The 13,670-nt window shown below is 42.8% G+C and overlaps 3 protein-coding genes across 6 annotated transcripts; 1 reads left to right on the top strand and 2 right to left on the bottom strand.

Moving 5' to 3' along the window:
- The first annotated feature begins 552 nt into the window (after nt 1–552).
- comm (commissureless) lies at nt 553–6,365 on the top strand. The gene is made up of 2 exons (XM_017178806.2): nt 553–1,257; nt 5,463–6,365. The coding sequence occupies exons 1-2, from the start codon at nt 747–749 to the stop codon at nt 6,074–6,076; spliced, it is 1,125 nt and encodes a 374-aa protein (XP_017034295.1). The 5' UTR covers nt 553–746; the 3' UTR covers nt 6,077–6,365.
- Nucleotides 6,366–8,405: 2,040 nt separating this feature from the next.
- LOC108083017 (uncharacterized) lies at nt 8,406–10,616 on the bottom strand. The gene is made up of 6 exons (XM_017178645.3): nt 10,361–10,616; nt 10,157–10,301; nt 9,966–10,097; nt 9,756–9,911; nt 9,457–9,703; nt 8,406–9,400 (listed from the first exon to the last, which is right to left on the bottom strand). Exons 1-6 carry the CDS (start codon nt 10,483–10,485, stop codon nt 8,454–8,456), a joined length of 1,752 nt encoding a protein of 583 aa, XP_017034134.2. The 5' UTR covers nt 10,486–10,616; the 3' UTR covers nt 8,406–8,453.
- On the bottom strand, nt 10,505–12,028 carry LOC108082975 (uncharacterized). 4 transcript variants are annotated; one of them, XM_070285645.1, is made up of 7 exons: nt 11,801–12,028; nt 11,599–11,743; nt 11,416–11,547; nt 11,199–11,354; nt 10,907–11,147; nt 10,701–10,781; nt 10,505–10,643 (listed from the first exon to the last, which is right to left on the bottom strand). In XM_070285645.1, exons 1-6 carry the CDS (start codon nt 11,911–11,913, stop codon nt 10,714–10,716), a joined length of 855 nt encoding a protein of 284 aa, XP_070141746.1. In that variant the 5' UTR covers nt 11,914–12,028; the 3' UTR covers nt 10,505–10,643; nt 10,701–10,713. The 4 variants fall into 4 exon arrangements, with proteins under 4 accessions (XP_070141746.1, XP_017034086.3, XP_070141747.1 ...); XM_017178597.3 differs by having other exon boundaries at nt 10,911–11,147; XM_070285646.1 differs by having other exon boundaries at nt 10,911–11,147; nt 11,797–11,924.
- Between the last annotated feature and the right edge of the window lie 1,642 nt (nt 12,029–13,670).

Below are 13,670 nucleotides of genomic sequence, written 5' to 3'. Positions count from 1 at the left end.
ATTTATCACTCGACTGGAAAACTTTGGCACAACCATAATTCTTAGCTGAACTCACAGCTTATCAAGTGGCACATATAACCCGGGTTTTTGGCTTTCATTAAAATCATCAGAGACGGAAACTTTTGGCTTCTAGCAATTTGTGGGGTAAAAATGCTGGGAAAACTGGGAAAAACTGTGAAAAACTTTAAACAACGAACGTGACCGAGGTGAAGAAGGAGTCCCCATCTCTCTCTCTTGGTTATTTTTAGCCAAACTGGGTCAGGCAAGGACTGAAAGGACGCGAAACATTTAAAAACATAAAAGACATGCCAGAAATTGCATGCTTCTTTAACTCGCAACTTGACTTGATTCCTCCGAGTGGACTCACTCACTCACTCAGTCACTCAGTCGAGAGAGTCTCAGAGAAACAGAGAAACGCAGAGCGGAGAGCCCGACTTGAGTGCCAGGCGGAAATATCCCCGATTCTCTCGCTGCTCAGAGAAGCAACATAGGCATTCGACTTGGACAGCGAGAGTTAGTCAGCCCACAGCCGCTCCAGCGAACGGACGCAGCGAAAGACGAGCGGGAAAGCCCCATAAAGAAAATCGTGAAAATCGAAATCGAGCCCATGACTTATATATAGAGAGCAGTGCGATTTGTTTACGTGTTTGTCGTGCGGCGATAGTGTTTGTGCCAGTCGTCAGAAAAATATATACAAATATATATTCCAAACCAAAATATAGTAAAGCATAAAAATAAAATTCAAAATGATCAGCTCTACGGATTACCCAACAATTGTGGAGACTACAACTCCAGCGGAGGAGCTGTACGCGGAGTTCATAGCCGCTCCGGCCAGCAGCATGAGTCCCGCGGCCATAGCCGAGCACCTGCAGCAGAACCAGATCACCTTCGAGATCCCCAGTGCCCACGACCTGCGCCACATTGACGCCCTCAACTCGTTCAATGCCCTGCTCCAGCGGATTGGCAACGCGGCGGTCAACTATGACCCGGCACCGCCCAGTGGCTGGTCGCCGGATGGCAGCATCAGCACCGAACAGTTGTCCAAGTCGGTGGTCTTGGACTTGGCCGATCTGAGGGATAGATCCGAGGATGCCAGCGAATCCACTTGGTTCAGTCAGATCTTTGGCGAGGCAGACATGCATGTGATCATCAATTATCTGTGGATTGGAGTGGTCACTTCGCTGGTTGTCCTGTCTCTGGTCTTCATCCTGTTTAGCTGCTACTTCTACAGGAAGTTCCGCACTTGGAAGAAATGCAGTAAGTATACCAGAACAGCCATACATCTGGCTTTTATGTTGGCCATCCCCCCACCCGAAAACCTTAATCAAAAGCCTTATCTTCGGCCATTTATTCAGGCGGCTAAACAATATAAAATGCAGAAACAGAAACATTCTCCGGAGCGGAGGAATCTCTGTCCTCCCTTAGAGGAGGACTCTGGGTTCCAGGGCCCCATAAATTTTTTGGCGCGCTTCGAAATTGTCAGGCAGGCAGACAGCCAGCCGTTTGGCCTTTTGCATCGTTCTGTTGTAATTTTAGATACACAAGTTTATTATGCCACAAAATATATGTGCCGCATATTTATAATATTAAATTGACTCGCCTTTGCCAGCGGCATTGTGGCCCCTTTATGATAGCGATAATGTTTCGAGTCGGAGACCAGAGAACCGACCCACACGACCCCCTCGCTTTTGAGCCCCGAAATTTGTTGCTCAGCGTGAAAGGCGTGAAATTGTGCGTTGATATTTATATGTTTCGTTTTGTGGGCCGCAGCGATAAAGAGTAATATAATATAATAATGATGGACCATATTACTCAGCTGTGTAGTTAAAGTCAAGGGAAATCGGGCATAAGCAAGTGAGGCAGATGGTTTAGGAAGAGTACAAAGAACATTTTATATCTAAAAATATTTATAAAATAATAATAACTTTGATGGGATAACCCCACCAGTTTCGTTCTAAATCCCGAATCAATCAAGCTTTGACACAAACTGTTATCGCCAAAAGCCACCCAAAACCAATAGATTACCCGCCAGCGCACTCAACCCCGATTCCGTGTAAATATAGCCCATGTAAATATATATCTTATCTGCCAGGAAATTGCCCCGAACCTGTTGCACCTATCAACAGTCTGTGGAACCCAAAATAAATCATATGTTTAGGCACTTTACACGTAATTATGGGACCACAACAACGCAACCAATCTGAAAAAAAACTCAACCTATATACCAGTTCCAAACTAAATTGAAGGGAAGCAAAAAGAAGAAGAGGAGCCAGGCAAAGGGCTTTGGCTAAAACAACCTACACGACTAACAAGTCTCCGACTCAAGTGTCAAACTTTTTGCAGACCAATTTAGCCAAATGATTTATTTAGGCCAACCAAACTTGGCCAGGAACACAGGACTGCTCTTCGCAGGACTCCTACTCCTCCTTGTCTCCTGTCTCAGGCCAAAAGGGCCGTGGCATTAAAGCCTGGCCAACTCAACTGTCAAACTGTCAATTTTGTGCTAACGAGCCTTAAAAACTTTGCCCTGCGATTACGACACGCGACCAAAGGCAGGGCCCACACTATATGGGTATATATGCTATGCCTAAAATATCAATTTGAGCGATATGTGTGTGCGTCGAATGCGTCTAATTAGTTTCGTTAGTGTCGTGTTCTGTGCTTTTTTTTTCTCCAGCCTGGTTTTATGTTGCCTCCCGTGCGGATCTGGCCTACATAGATACCAAGTGCTAGGATAGGGATAGGGCAGGGATAGGCCAGGATACTGGGGAGTACGTGTGTCATTTATAATTAAGCAACTGCCTAGGCCCGAGTCGTCTCGGCTTTTGTGCATTTAATGCCGGCTACGTGGCCTCTCGCAGTGTTTACCTTATAAATACTTAACGAGGCCCAAAACAGCCAGCCAGATACAAGAGTGTCTGCTGGCCCAGTTGCCAGTTGCCAGTTACGTGTTACCTGTTACCTATTACCCACCGGGCTTACACTTTATTTATTAAACCGTCGCACACAGAGAGAGAGAGAGAGAGAGACTTTGGCTGGTTATCAATTAGTGCAGAATTTATCAGTGAGTTCCTAAATTAAAGTCAAAGCTAAAGCCAAGGCAGTCTCTATCCCATGTTTATCATGTTGTATGGGGTCCTGCATAATTCAGTTGCGTAAAAATGTAATTAAGCGTGGCATATTTGGCCAAGACCAGAAAAAGTTGCTCTTGGCCGGAAGCCCTTTTCAATTTTTAATGGCGCACAAAAACTAGAAGTTGGCTCTGCTGTTTCAACTGCTAAAAAATATGTTAGTTTGCTTTTTGTTTTTTGGCAAACACAAATTGAGTGCTGTAATTAACCAAATTGTTTTGTTGCCGGTCAGCGTTTAGTGGTGCAAAACTTTTAATGGCAGTGCATTTTGTGTGAAGAAATTGAAAAACACACACACATAGAACAAAGAAAAACCAATATCCTCTGTCTTAATAACACTTGAGAGCAGCTTAAAAGCAATGATAATAATTTTTAAATAAAAAAGGCTCTGCTCGTTCGAATAGTTGTGGCCGTTAAAAAATTAACAGACATTTATGGCAACAAGGAATAAAACAGGCTCTTGGAGTTTTCCATTTGCCAGTTTTCCATTCGAGAGTGCCGGCTTATTGCGATGAATTTAAATTGTTGCATACATTTGGGCGCAGCAACTGGGGGGGAATCACACAAAAGCGGGGAAAAAAGGACGAAGGCAAAGAGCCAACGCAGCCGAAAAACAAAAGGAGCACCAACGAATCGAGTGCTAATTTTTTTGTGCTGTCATTTACACGGAAAGAAATAAGCAAATTTAATGAGATAATTAAAAAGGAAGAATATTTAAAGCAAATATAAATATTAATAATTTAAAAGAGATTTTAAAAGGCTTAAAAAATCCTTTAAAATCTATTTATTTCTTATTTAAAATCACCTTTGTTAAATAATTCCCCCTAGTATTTATTTTCCGTGCACCTAGCACCTCCTGCTCTTCAGCTTTTCCTGCTTTCTTTGTGTCCATCTGCAATCCTCGAAAAGGCTGAGACTGAGTGGCTGAGAGGCGGTGGAAATTTCGCAGGGGCTCCTGTTTGTTCAACACTTGCATAAAATATGAAGCCTGCTGCCACGCCCGCCCCTCTGCCTTGTCCAACGCCCTGTTTGCCGGCTGTCTATCAAACGGGCAGCGAGAAAAAAGCGGAAACAAAAGTCAAAAAAAGAGGAAAAGTCCTCCGTGTGTGTGTGTGGAGACTTTTGGCCAAAAACAACAGAAAAAAGTGTGGGGATATATGTGTGCAGTTATAACAATAAATCAACAACTGCTGCCAGGCGGCGGAACTGCTGACTGTTTCTCTGCTACCGCTGCGTTTTAATATTGTAATGCGCAAATTTTTCAACAGGCTTTTACCCCCCTCCCTGACTTGCTCAATGCTTTAATTAAAAAAAACACAGGATTTTTTTTGGTTATGAAAAATACACCTATTTTCGGGAGAGTTGAACAATTAAAAAAATGTCCAGCATTCAAATTAAATTGGACAAAAAACCTGGCAGACGATCCCCTATTTATTTATTGAATGCAGTTTAAATTGCATTTAATAACACAGAATACCACCAGCAGCAGCTGCAGCATCGTTTTTGTGCCTCTATTTGAGGCAAATTATTGCCTCATGCAATTTTAATCAAGGGCGTAACTCAAAAAGCTGCCAAAATTAAATTCCCCGATGGCCGGGGCTTAGAGTATATGGAAATTTACAATCTTAATTCAACTCAAGCTTAATTTGCAAATGAAAATAACAGAACATGCAGAGCCGAGCAGAGCAGAGCAGAGCAGAGCCGAGCAGAGCAGCAGCTGCGGCATTATAAAAATTAAATGCCTTCTGTTGCATACTTTCCGGGGATGACGACGAGCTTTTATTTCATTGCAGCCGCTCTGCATGTGTGTGTGTATGGGTATTTTATTTCATTCCATTCTGCCAGGCCACGCGCGCCCTTCCGACATATTATTGCCTAGTTGTTATTGTCGTTGTGCGGCTGTCAGTCTGCTGCGAAGGAACTTTGCCTGTCCGCCTCCTCGCCGGCATTTCCGGTCAGCACAAAACTTTCCGCTTGCTGGCTGTATTTTTTTTTTTACGCTGTGCATTCTGGCATTCGGAAAAGTTCAAGCGTTTGCGCCTTTACGCTAAATTGAATTTAATGCCAGGGCTCTCCGCTTCACCCCCACGAAATGTCCTTTGACATGGACAAACAAAGTAATGACAGAGAGTCGAAACTTTGATGGCTGATTGGGCTACACAGAAAGAAAATAAGTTATCCCCAGTTCAAGTTCATGAGGTTCAGGAGTTCATTATCAAACGGCCAACTTTTCTACCCCCTTTTTTTCTCCCTGTTTAAGCCCGAACAAAAGAAACTTTCTGCCAACAAACTCGACTAACAAACTCCCTCCGTTTTCTCTGTTTATTGCAGATAAGGACATACGTGCCCAGATCCATGCAACCAGCGACTCGTACTCCTCGCACCTGGTCAGCTGCGATGCCAGCCGCCTGCTGCTGCACCAGCAGCATCCCCATCATCATCATCATCATCATCAGCAGCGAAGTGGTGAGGCGGGCTTCTACCAAATCGAATCGCCGCCGTGCTACACAATAGCCACCGGACTGCCCAGCTACGATGAGGCACTGCATCATCAGCCCCGTCACTTTGCCTACGGCATGAAATTTGTGTATCCCTCGCTGGCAGCCGTGCATCATCATCATCACCAGCAGTCCGCCTGCATTTCCAATTGGGAGAAGGACGAGCTGCAGCGGCAGCGGCAAAAGTGCAAGCTGTCAGCGCCAGTAGAGGAGGATAAAGCGGAATCCTCCGCAGCTTCATCTGCATCCTCATCTCCATTGCCATTGCCATTGCCATCGTGCCACTTGGCCGCAGCCATGCCTGCCATTTGCATTAACATCCCGGCCGATGGACAGCAGCAGGAGCAGGAGGAGAAGGAGGAGAAGCCAGAGCAGGAGCAGAGCTTACAGCCGGCGGCGGCTGCTGACGATGATTGCGCCTCATTGGTCGTTGTTGTTGCCGCGTGATTGCCCGGCTGCCGGGCCAGCATCATGGGTTAAGTAGGGGGGCCGCCAGGGGTCAGCAGCCGAATTGCTTAGTCACTTGTAAATAGTTGCAGCATCCCCCCGAAACGATCAGAAAAAAACCCATTCAGTTTCGTTTTTAGTTAGTATCTGTTATATTATTGTATTACGCAAGACTGAGTATTATTTATTGTACTATGTATAGAACCCAATTGTCTATCGATTAAGTCCTAATGCCTAAGTGAGAGTGGAAAATATAAACGCCTCGAAATGAAAATGATTGCAAACTGAATTCAAATTTTGTGTTTTCTTATTTTTCTATATTTTTTTCTAGTAATTTTCAGTTTATTTTTGCCAAGCGAAAGTTCCTCCCCCACATTTCCATTTCAATTTCAAATTCCAAAAGTACCCCCCGTCTGACCTTGCTGATCCCTCAGCAACTCGTACTTGGTCGTAGCAAATATCAGAAACCATTTGGGGTTTCGGATTTGGTTTTGTTTTGAAATTATGTACGTGACTGGGATGCGGCTGGTCGAGATTAGGTCAGCACTGCAGCTGGGGAATTGTCCTGGGAACGTGCAATGCTGAAAGGATTTCTCAACATCCCTTTTAAGTGCTGCTCGAGTGGAATTTGGCCAGCAAAAATTAATAAAAACTAAAGCGTTTCAAGGGGAAATTTAGCTGAGCAAAATTAAAGCCATAAATCAAGATTAAATGTAATAATTAAAAAATAAATCAGCTATATAATTGTGATTCTTGAAAATAAAACAAAAATTGTAAGCAAAGCTGATAGAAGATTCCCCTCTTTTTAGTTATTTTTTACCTCTTTTTCAACTGTTTTAGCTCCAATTAATAAATTGAATTTACTTTCCCAAACATTCCGCTTAAATTCCAAAAAAAGAAAACCAAGATCAACTAAACAAAACACAGTTTCTTAATGTTGCAGTTACTACAATTAAATAGAAGCATTAACTAGAGTTAAACCTAAAAGCTAAAGCTCACTGAAATAAATATTGTCTACTATGGAAAAGAGAACAGAAAGAGAACTAAATATGCAAAAAAATCGAAAAAAATATATACGAAAAGATATTAACAAACCAAAAAGAAATGTGTCTCGGATATTTATTGGCCGGGCCTTAGGCGATGAACCTAATTGGGAACACTGAAAGACACGAGTTCAACTTTCGTGCGAGCATAAATAATTTCATGTCAATTTTGACACTTTTGCTGAAGCCTCTCCAGCCGTCTCTTTAATGCTGCAATTTGTATTCAAATGTACGATTTGTTGATGAGTCCGAGCGGCAGAGTCGGACTGCGGACGAGGGAACATCAAACATTCCATAACGCGGCAGAGGAGCTGCAAACACCAAGCAGGGCCATAAATTATATTATCGTGCATCGTGTATCTGGTTCAGGTCGCAGTCATGAGTGACTGTGCCTCAAAGTTGGGGGCATTCAGGGGAGGGATTTTGAGGGAATGGGAATGGCAATGGTTAGGGGAATGCCAACGGTTCTGCGGAGTGGGCAACGGAGCCGAAACGAACTGGGGGACTGGCATCAACACCAGCAGCTATGGAACTTGTGGCTCCGGGTTGCTCTCTGGCTCTGTCTGTGTATATTGTCGTGGTCGTGCTTTGCGTTCTTGCCATGATTTGCCCAAAATGCACAAAAAACCAAAGCCAAGACCAAGAGAACAAGGTGGATTTGCAGGTAAAACCGAAGCTGAAATGTTCTTATGGATGGAATTAAAAACCTTTCTCTGAAAGCTTAATAAACCCCATAGAATTTCTGCTAATAAGATCAACTAAAATACTTAATTTTATTGTTTTTAAGAAATTAAATTCTAACTTGGCTTATAAACTACAAAGCCAATGCTAAGAAGAGTATTCCCAGAGACCCATCATCGGGCAAAGGTAGTCACTCCGCCTGCCCGGCAGATAAGCGATTTGTGGTCGGCATTCGTACACGGAGTAAATGTGTGTTATATGCTATGTGTTACTACTGTACGGGTGGGAGTGGTAGCGGGTGTTGGAGCATCGAAGTACCACCGTACTGGTGCGTTTTTATGGTGACTGCACGTGTGTGTTGGCCGTAATTTGTTAAACGGTTTTTCTGATTTTTTGTTGTTGTTGTTGTGTTCCCTCTGGCAGCAGAGTTCATTGAACAGGTTGTTTTGGCCTGACTTTTCGGTCTTTGTTTGCTCCATTTTGTGGGCGGGCCATAAATCTCGGAGACATTAATTTGTTTGTCACCTGTCGCAAGTGCGGTTGAATAAGATGTGTTGGGCTCTTTAATGAGTGCAATTAAAAGCTAAATGACGAGCAAATAGGATTTATGGTTGGCCAAATAATGCATAATATATATATATTTGTCAGCGTCTTTAAAATCTCATTTTGTCAACAGTAGTGTCATTCAATTCAAGTTCCAGATATTCTGGCTGGCTCGATAGAATGTCGTAATCTTCGTCGAACATTGATGGAGTTAGTGGCTCGGCTAGAGGATTGACAGTGGTGTCATTCATTACCAGTTTCAGAAACTCTGGCTGGTCCGTTGGATCGTAGAACGGTCTTGTAGTCAGTGGCTCGGCTATATCCTCCTCCCTTCCTGAAGGTACATGTGTATCCGATAGATTTCTTAGTTCCTCCTGGGTAAGGACCTCCCACTCTGGTATTTGCATGTCTCCATTCAGTCCCTGCATTTCATCGCCCAAAAATTGTGGTCTCTTGAATGTAGTTTTGTTTTCTTGACGCATTTTTTCTAATTGCTCCGCTTCGTCTACGAAATGCCCGAATTTATTGACTTGCTCCTCCTCTCCTACTACCTCCCATTCATTATTGTCAGGATCGAGTGCTTCCAGGCGATCGGCCAAAGGAAAACCGATAGGTGGATTTCCAAACACAACTTTCGGTTTTCCTTTGGCCTCCCCATATACACTGTCGAATCCAACCGGCTTATCCTTATTTAAATCGGGTTGTTCCATCTCGGGGAATTCGCGGCCGTCAATCGGTTTAACCTTGTACAGGACGCCAGGATGCCTGGCCTCGCCCTCCGATGGGACAGGCTCTCGGATTTGCTGTTCAGCATAATGGCTTGATTCAGTAAATGCCGGGAAAACGGACCAATCCATTGTAGTTGGCCTTGCCTTGATCTTTTTTTTCTTTTTCTGTTTTTTCCTATTGGGGATCTGACTTCGACTGTCAATATTCGGATTTTGCTGAGCCTTGTTCTTGTGCTTAAACTCCTTCAAGTTGTTGGCATTATCCGGCTCATAGGTATATTCCTCGCCAGCGCCTTTGCCTTCGTCCCAGGATGGCTGTGTTAAATCATCTATGAGACCGAACACATATTAATAGTAATAATTATTATTTCATATAATTTCCTACCTCCTGACCACTGCTTCCAGGCTTTGGGAACGGGAGTCGTCGGCCAATCTTGATCGCTAATGAAGGGCTTCGAGGACGCCACCCAGTTATCCGCCGTAACGGGTCTATAACGGATTTGCCAGTAAAATGTTAGCCAGAAAATGATGAGAAAGTCGTGGAATAATATCAGGGATCCCAGAAAGAAATCATTCAGGCGCATCTCTGCAAACCGATTCCCATGGATGGTTTGGGCGTGGTATATCACAAACTAGGGTGGGTTAATAATTTAAAACTTATCAATAAGTTCGAAAGATAAATACCAGCAGGACTGTTAGGGTTACGGCTAATTCAACCACTAAATAAAAAAGCCACTTTGGCAACCATAAGGACATCAGGATTGCCAGTGAAAACACGGCGATAATTAGGAAAATAAAGGCAATGATAAAGAGCACAGCTATGTCCAGTGTGAGATCCACCTTTAAATAAAAATCAAATCAAAATGCATAAAGAATATTATCAATTTTCGTTACCCTTCGTGGCAAAAATATTCCAATAAGCAGGAATAAAAATACCAGCACTACAGCTATGAGAAAAAAGACCAAAACATCCGCCCACCAGCTGAAGACGACCAGCATAAACGTTGCTATGATCTGAAGTTCAACCTGAAGTAATTAAAATTTGTAATTAAATATGGCTAAATATTCCCTTAGCAGCCACTCACGATAATCAGCGATATGACTGCGTTTAGAGCCTGCATATATCGCAGTGCATCAGCAAATATAAAGGCAGCAAATATGAAGACGGCCAGGCCAAAGGCTATCAAGCAAATGTAAAAGTATTCCCGGAAAATTCTCCGTGCATCTTCCCTGAAAAAAGCAAAGGAAATCAGTGTGAGACCCAGAAGATTACCAAAGGTTCAACTTACACAAGAGAGACTACCATCCATTGGAGGAAGGCCAGAATCAGCCAAAAGAGCAGTATCCCATACACCTTCCCCGAAAAGCTGTTCCGCGCCCTTCGATATGCGACCAGATCGTCCCAGACGTACATCGTAGCCCATGGGCCCGAAATGTGTCATATGTGGCTTGTCCTGTGTACTTGCCAGCGATCCTTTACAGCCACAGAAAAGGCATCTGACTGGTTGTGTAGATGGGAATAAAATTTTTAATAGGCAGCTCACAGCTAACTTGATTCAATGGAAAGGAAGCCTGTAAGTTATTATCTTATTTAATAGAAAATTTATAGACAATATTAAATCATCTTACGGAATCGAAACAATCAAAATCTAGGAGTAGGAGTCTTGCCATACTCGTAATCGTATCCATAGTCATAAACAGGCCAGAAACCTGTAAAGTAAAAAATTAAATATAATTTTCTTTTTCAAGAAATCTTAACGAAAACTATAAAAAACTCTTTCAAAATGTGTTTGTGAAATGAAATTCTCTGATATTAACTGCCAATTTAACAATACCAACTGGTGGACCCCCGCCATGATGTTTCCTTGTGGTGCTCATCGAGGCCGTTGATGTACTTGTTGACCTCCAGAAAAAGTCCTTTGGCGTGAAAAAATGGTAGTTAATTTGCCAAAAAAAAGTCATTGCATAAATGGCAAGAAATTCGTGGAAGAGTAGCAAGGCAGCCAGCAGGCAGTCATCGGTGCTCATTTTGATAAAGCGATCTCCTCGGATGGTCTGCGCATGCAGCATCGCCAGCTAAAAGTACACCTATAGAACTAAATGAAATTAAATTTAGAAAAATCTCACCAACAGCATCACTACGGTGAGAATAATATCGAAGGCGGCAAAGCCATAAGGCGCAGCATTCACCACGAACAGGTGTAACAACAGTGGGTACAACGAGGTTGAGACTAAAATATAGGTTGCAATGAAAATCGGAGCAATATTCTCAGTCATATCCATCTAGAGTCGTTCGAGGATTAACTAGAGATCTAAATATTATCTAGTAACTTGACTAGCTCACCGAATACGAAAGGTTACAGCCTATAACCAAGGCCACAACCATGGCCAAAATGCAGATGAAGAAATAAACCAAGAGATCAGGCAGCCAAGTTCTAGCCGCCAGGACGTACATTGAGAAAACATACAGCTCAACCTAGAGGAAATAAATACAAAAACTTAATTAACCTAATTATAAACAACTTACTATAGCTGCCGCTATCACCCACTTCCCTATATCGTGGCTACGAATATTACTACGGAATATAAACACGCCAAAGAGTAGGGCAGCCAGGCAAAATGCGATCGAGCACCACTTTCCAAAGTCTTTGAATATCTCACGAGCAGCCGGTCTATAAAACGGAGTCGTTATAGGATTCTGTTACGGATCGTGATAACACAGTACCCACAGAATAGAGATCAGCACCCATTGTAATAGGCCAATTGCCAGAAAGATCACAAAGGCAAAGTACACGCGACGGGAGAACTTTGCCCTTAAATGGTCTCTTCTACGGGGATCCATCTGGCTGATTGATACTTGAAAGGTTCCGCAATAACACCAGTTTCTTTCACAAATTCAAACATAGGTAAATATTTGAGTGACTAAATAAAGGCTGCTGCTTGCTAAATTTTGAAGTTAATTTACCAATTAGAATTAATAAAAATAAAATAGTCTAGGAGGACCTTTGATACAGTTTACTTGAGCCATGCTCCCCTTTGGACCCGTTCACACACAGCTGCGACCTGGCCCCGATACAAATATATATGTATGTACTGTACTGTAGCTACAGTAAACACACGACGGGGCAGCCGAGCAGCTAACGCGTAAAATCAACAGAAATTAACATGAAGCAAACAGGGCGAGCACGAAGCCAAGGTTGAGAAATTTTGTGCCCGTCTCAATGCAGCAAACAAATTTGCACTTGTTAGCCGGGGCTAGAGTTTGATACCCTGTATTTTGGGGGGAGTTTAGGGGGTATATATTAAATATAGGTATTTAAAATATATTTAAATGAAGGAAGTAATATTTCCTTTACAAAGCAGCCTAAAGTAAGTAATGACCAGTGAAGGTTGATACATTTTTAAAGAATCTTATCCCATGTAAGCATTCATTGACTTATAAATTTAAAAAGCTTGGTATTCAACAGTCTAAACTCTGTAAAAAAATAGCGCAGAATATGCCAGAGAGTGACTGTCAGCGTGGCAAGTGTTAAAAATGCCAGATAAATAATGTTAGAGCAGACAACACAGCCACAATGGCAAACAGACTCACTAATGAGCCGACTGCTGCTGTTGCACTGCAAAGTCAATTTTTGAGCAAAGGAGGCACCGCACCGTCACTGCTGTGCGTCACTGGCAAGGTACAATTTGCATACAAAAAACCCGGCACGACCACGGTGCGTATGAGCAACGGCAAATAAAAATCATTTAGCGACACATTTGGCATATCAAAACGTCCATAATGGCGTGTGGCATTCACAATCAGCTTATGAAGTTCCCCGAAAAAAGCCACTTGAGAGGCAGCTAACTGTCGCCCGGGAAGCTTCAACAGCAGCTGACTGGCATGCAAAATTAATTACGGCCAGAAATTTATTTACGACAACGACTTGGACGGAAGAAGAGGACGGAGGAGGTTTACTCCACGCGCTGCGGCAGCCATAAAAGTTTTACGCTTTAGCCGAATTTAGGAGCCAGAAAACAGAGACTCAGCAACCAGGAACACGGTGGCCAGAAACCAGAACCGAGGACCGAGAACCGAGAACCCCAAACCTGAAACAAGACTGCAGCTTAGATACATTCTCCTTTGGCGTCGCCATAAAATCCAGGCGCTGATGACATTTCGCCAGCTGCATTGCAGTGGATGTGGGATGTGGATGCGGATGTGGATGTGTCACCACTGCGGTGGTTCTACCCAGCTACTACTGCAGCTACTGCGGATTTTACGAGCCTTTTGCAACACTGCCAAAATAGGAAGAGGGAAATCCCTCCCAAACCAGACCCGGAAAATCACACCGCTTAAGTGCGCGTAATGAAATTTTAAGCAGCATTCGGTTCTGTTTATGATTTCAGTTGTAAAACGAATGCATTTGCCAGAGTCTCTAATTCAATTTGGTTTTTGGTTACATTTTCTAGCTTAAATATTAACAAAAGGTTGCTGGTTACTATAAAGTGTAGCTAAATAAAAGAGAATAAAGTTATGTAATTATAATTAATTAATTTTTGCATTTTTAAAAATTTTACTAGGATTATATTAAAGATTTTTAGTTTTTTTCCCTTTTT

This window comes from Drosophila kikkawai, chromosome 3L (assembly GCF_030179895.1).
Source record: "Drosophila kikkawai strain 14028-0561.14 chromosome 3L, DkikHiC1v2, whole genome shotgun sequence".
NCBI lineage: Eukaryota > Metazoa > Arthropoda > Insecta > Diptera > Drosophilidae > Drosophila > Drosophila kikkawai.
This window is presented reverse-complemented; position numbering and strand designations above follow the sequence as displayed.

Coding starts and splice junctions, on each gene's coding strand:
- comm (XM_017178806.2), top strand. CDS start 747: ATGATCAGCTCTACGGATTACCCAACAATTGTGGAGACTACAACTCCA. Junction 1,258..5,462: donor CCGCACTTGGAAGAAATGCA/GTAAGTATACCA, acceptor TGTTTATTGCAG/ATAAGGACATACGTGCCCAG.
- LOC108083017 (XM_017178645.3), bottom strand. CDS start 10,485: ATGTACGTCTGGGACGATCTGGTCGCATATCGAAGGGCGCGGAACAGC. Junction 9,704..9,755: donor TAACCCTAACAGTCCTGCTG/GTATTTATCTTT, acceptor AACCCACCCTAG/TTTGTGATATACCACGCCCA. Junction 9,401..9,456: donor CTGGAAGCAGTGGTCAGGAG/GTAGGAAATTAT, acceptor TCGGTCTCATAG/ATGATTTAACACAGCCATCC.
- LOC108082975 (XM_017178597.3), bottom strand. CDS start 11,913: ATGGATCCCCGTAGAAGAGACCATTTAAGGGCAAAGTTCTCCCGTCGC. Junction 11,355..11,415: donor GCTGTAACCTTTCGTATTCG/GTGAGCTAGTCA, acceptor GAACGACTCTAG/ATGGATATGACTGAGAATAT. Junction 10,644..10,700: donor ATTTTGATTGTTTCGATTCC/GTAAGATGATTT, acceptor AATAACTTACAG/GCTTCCTTTCCATTGAATCA.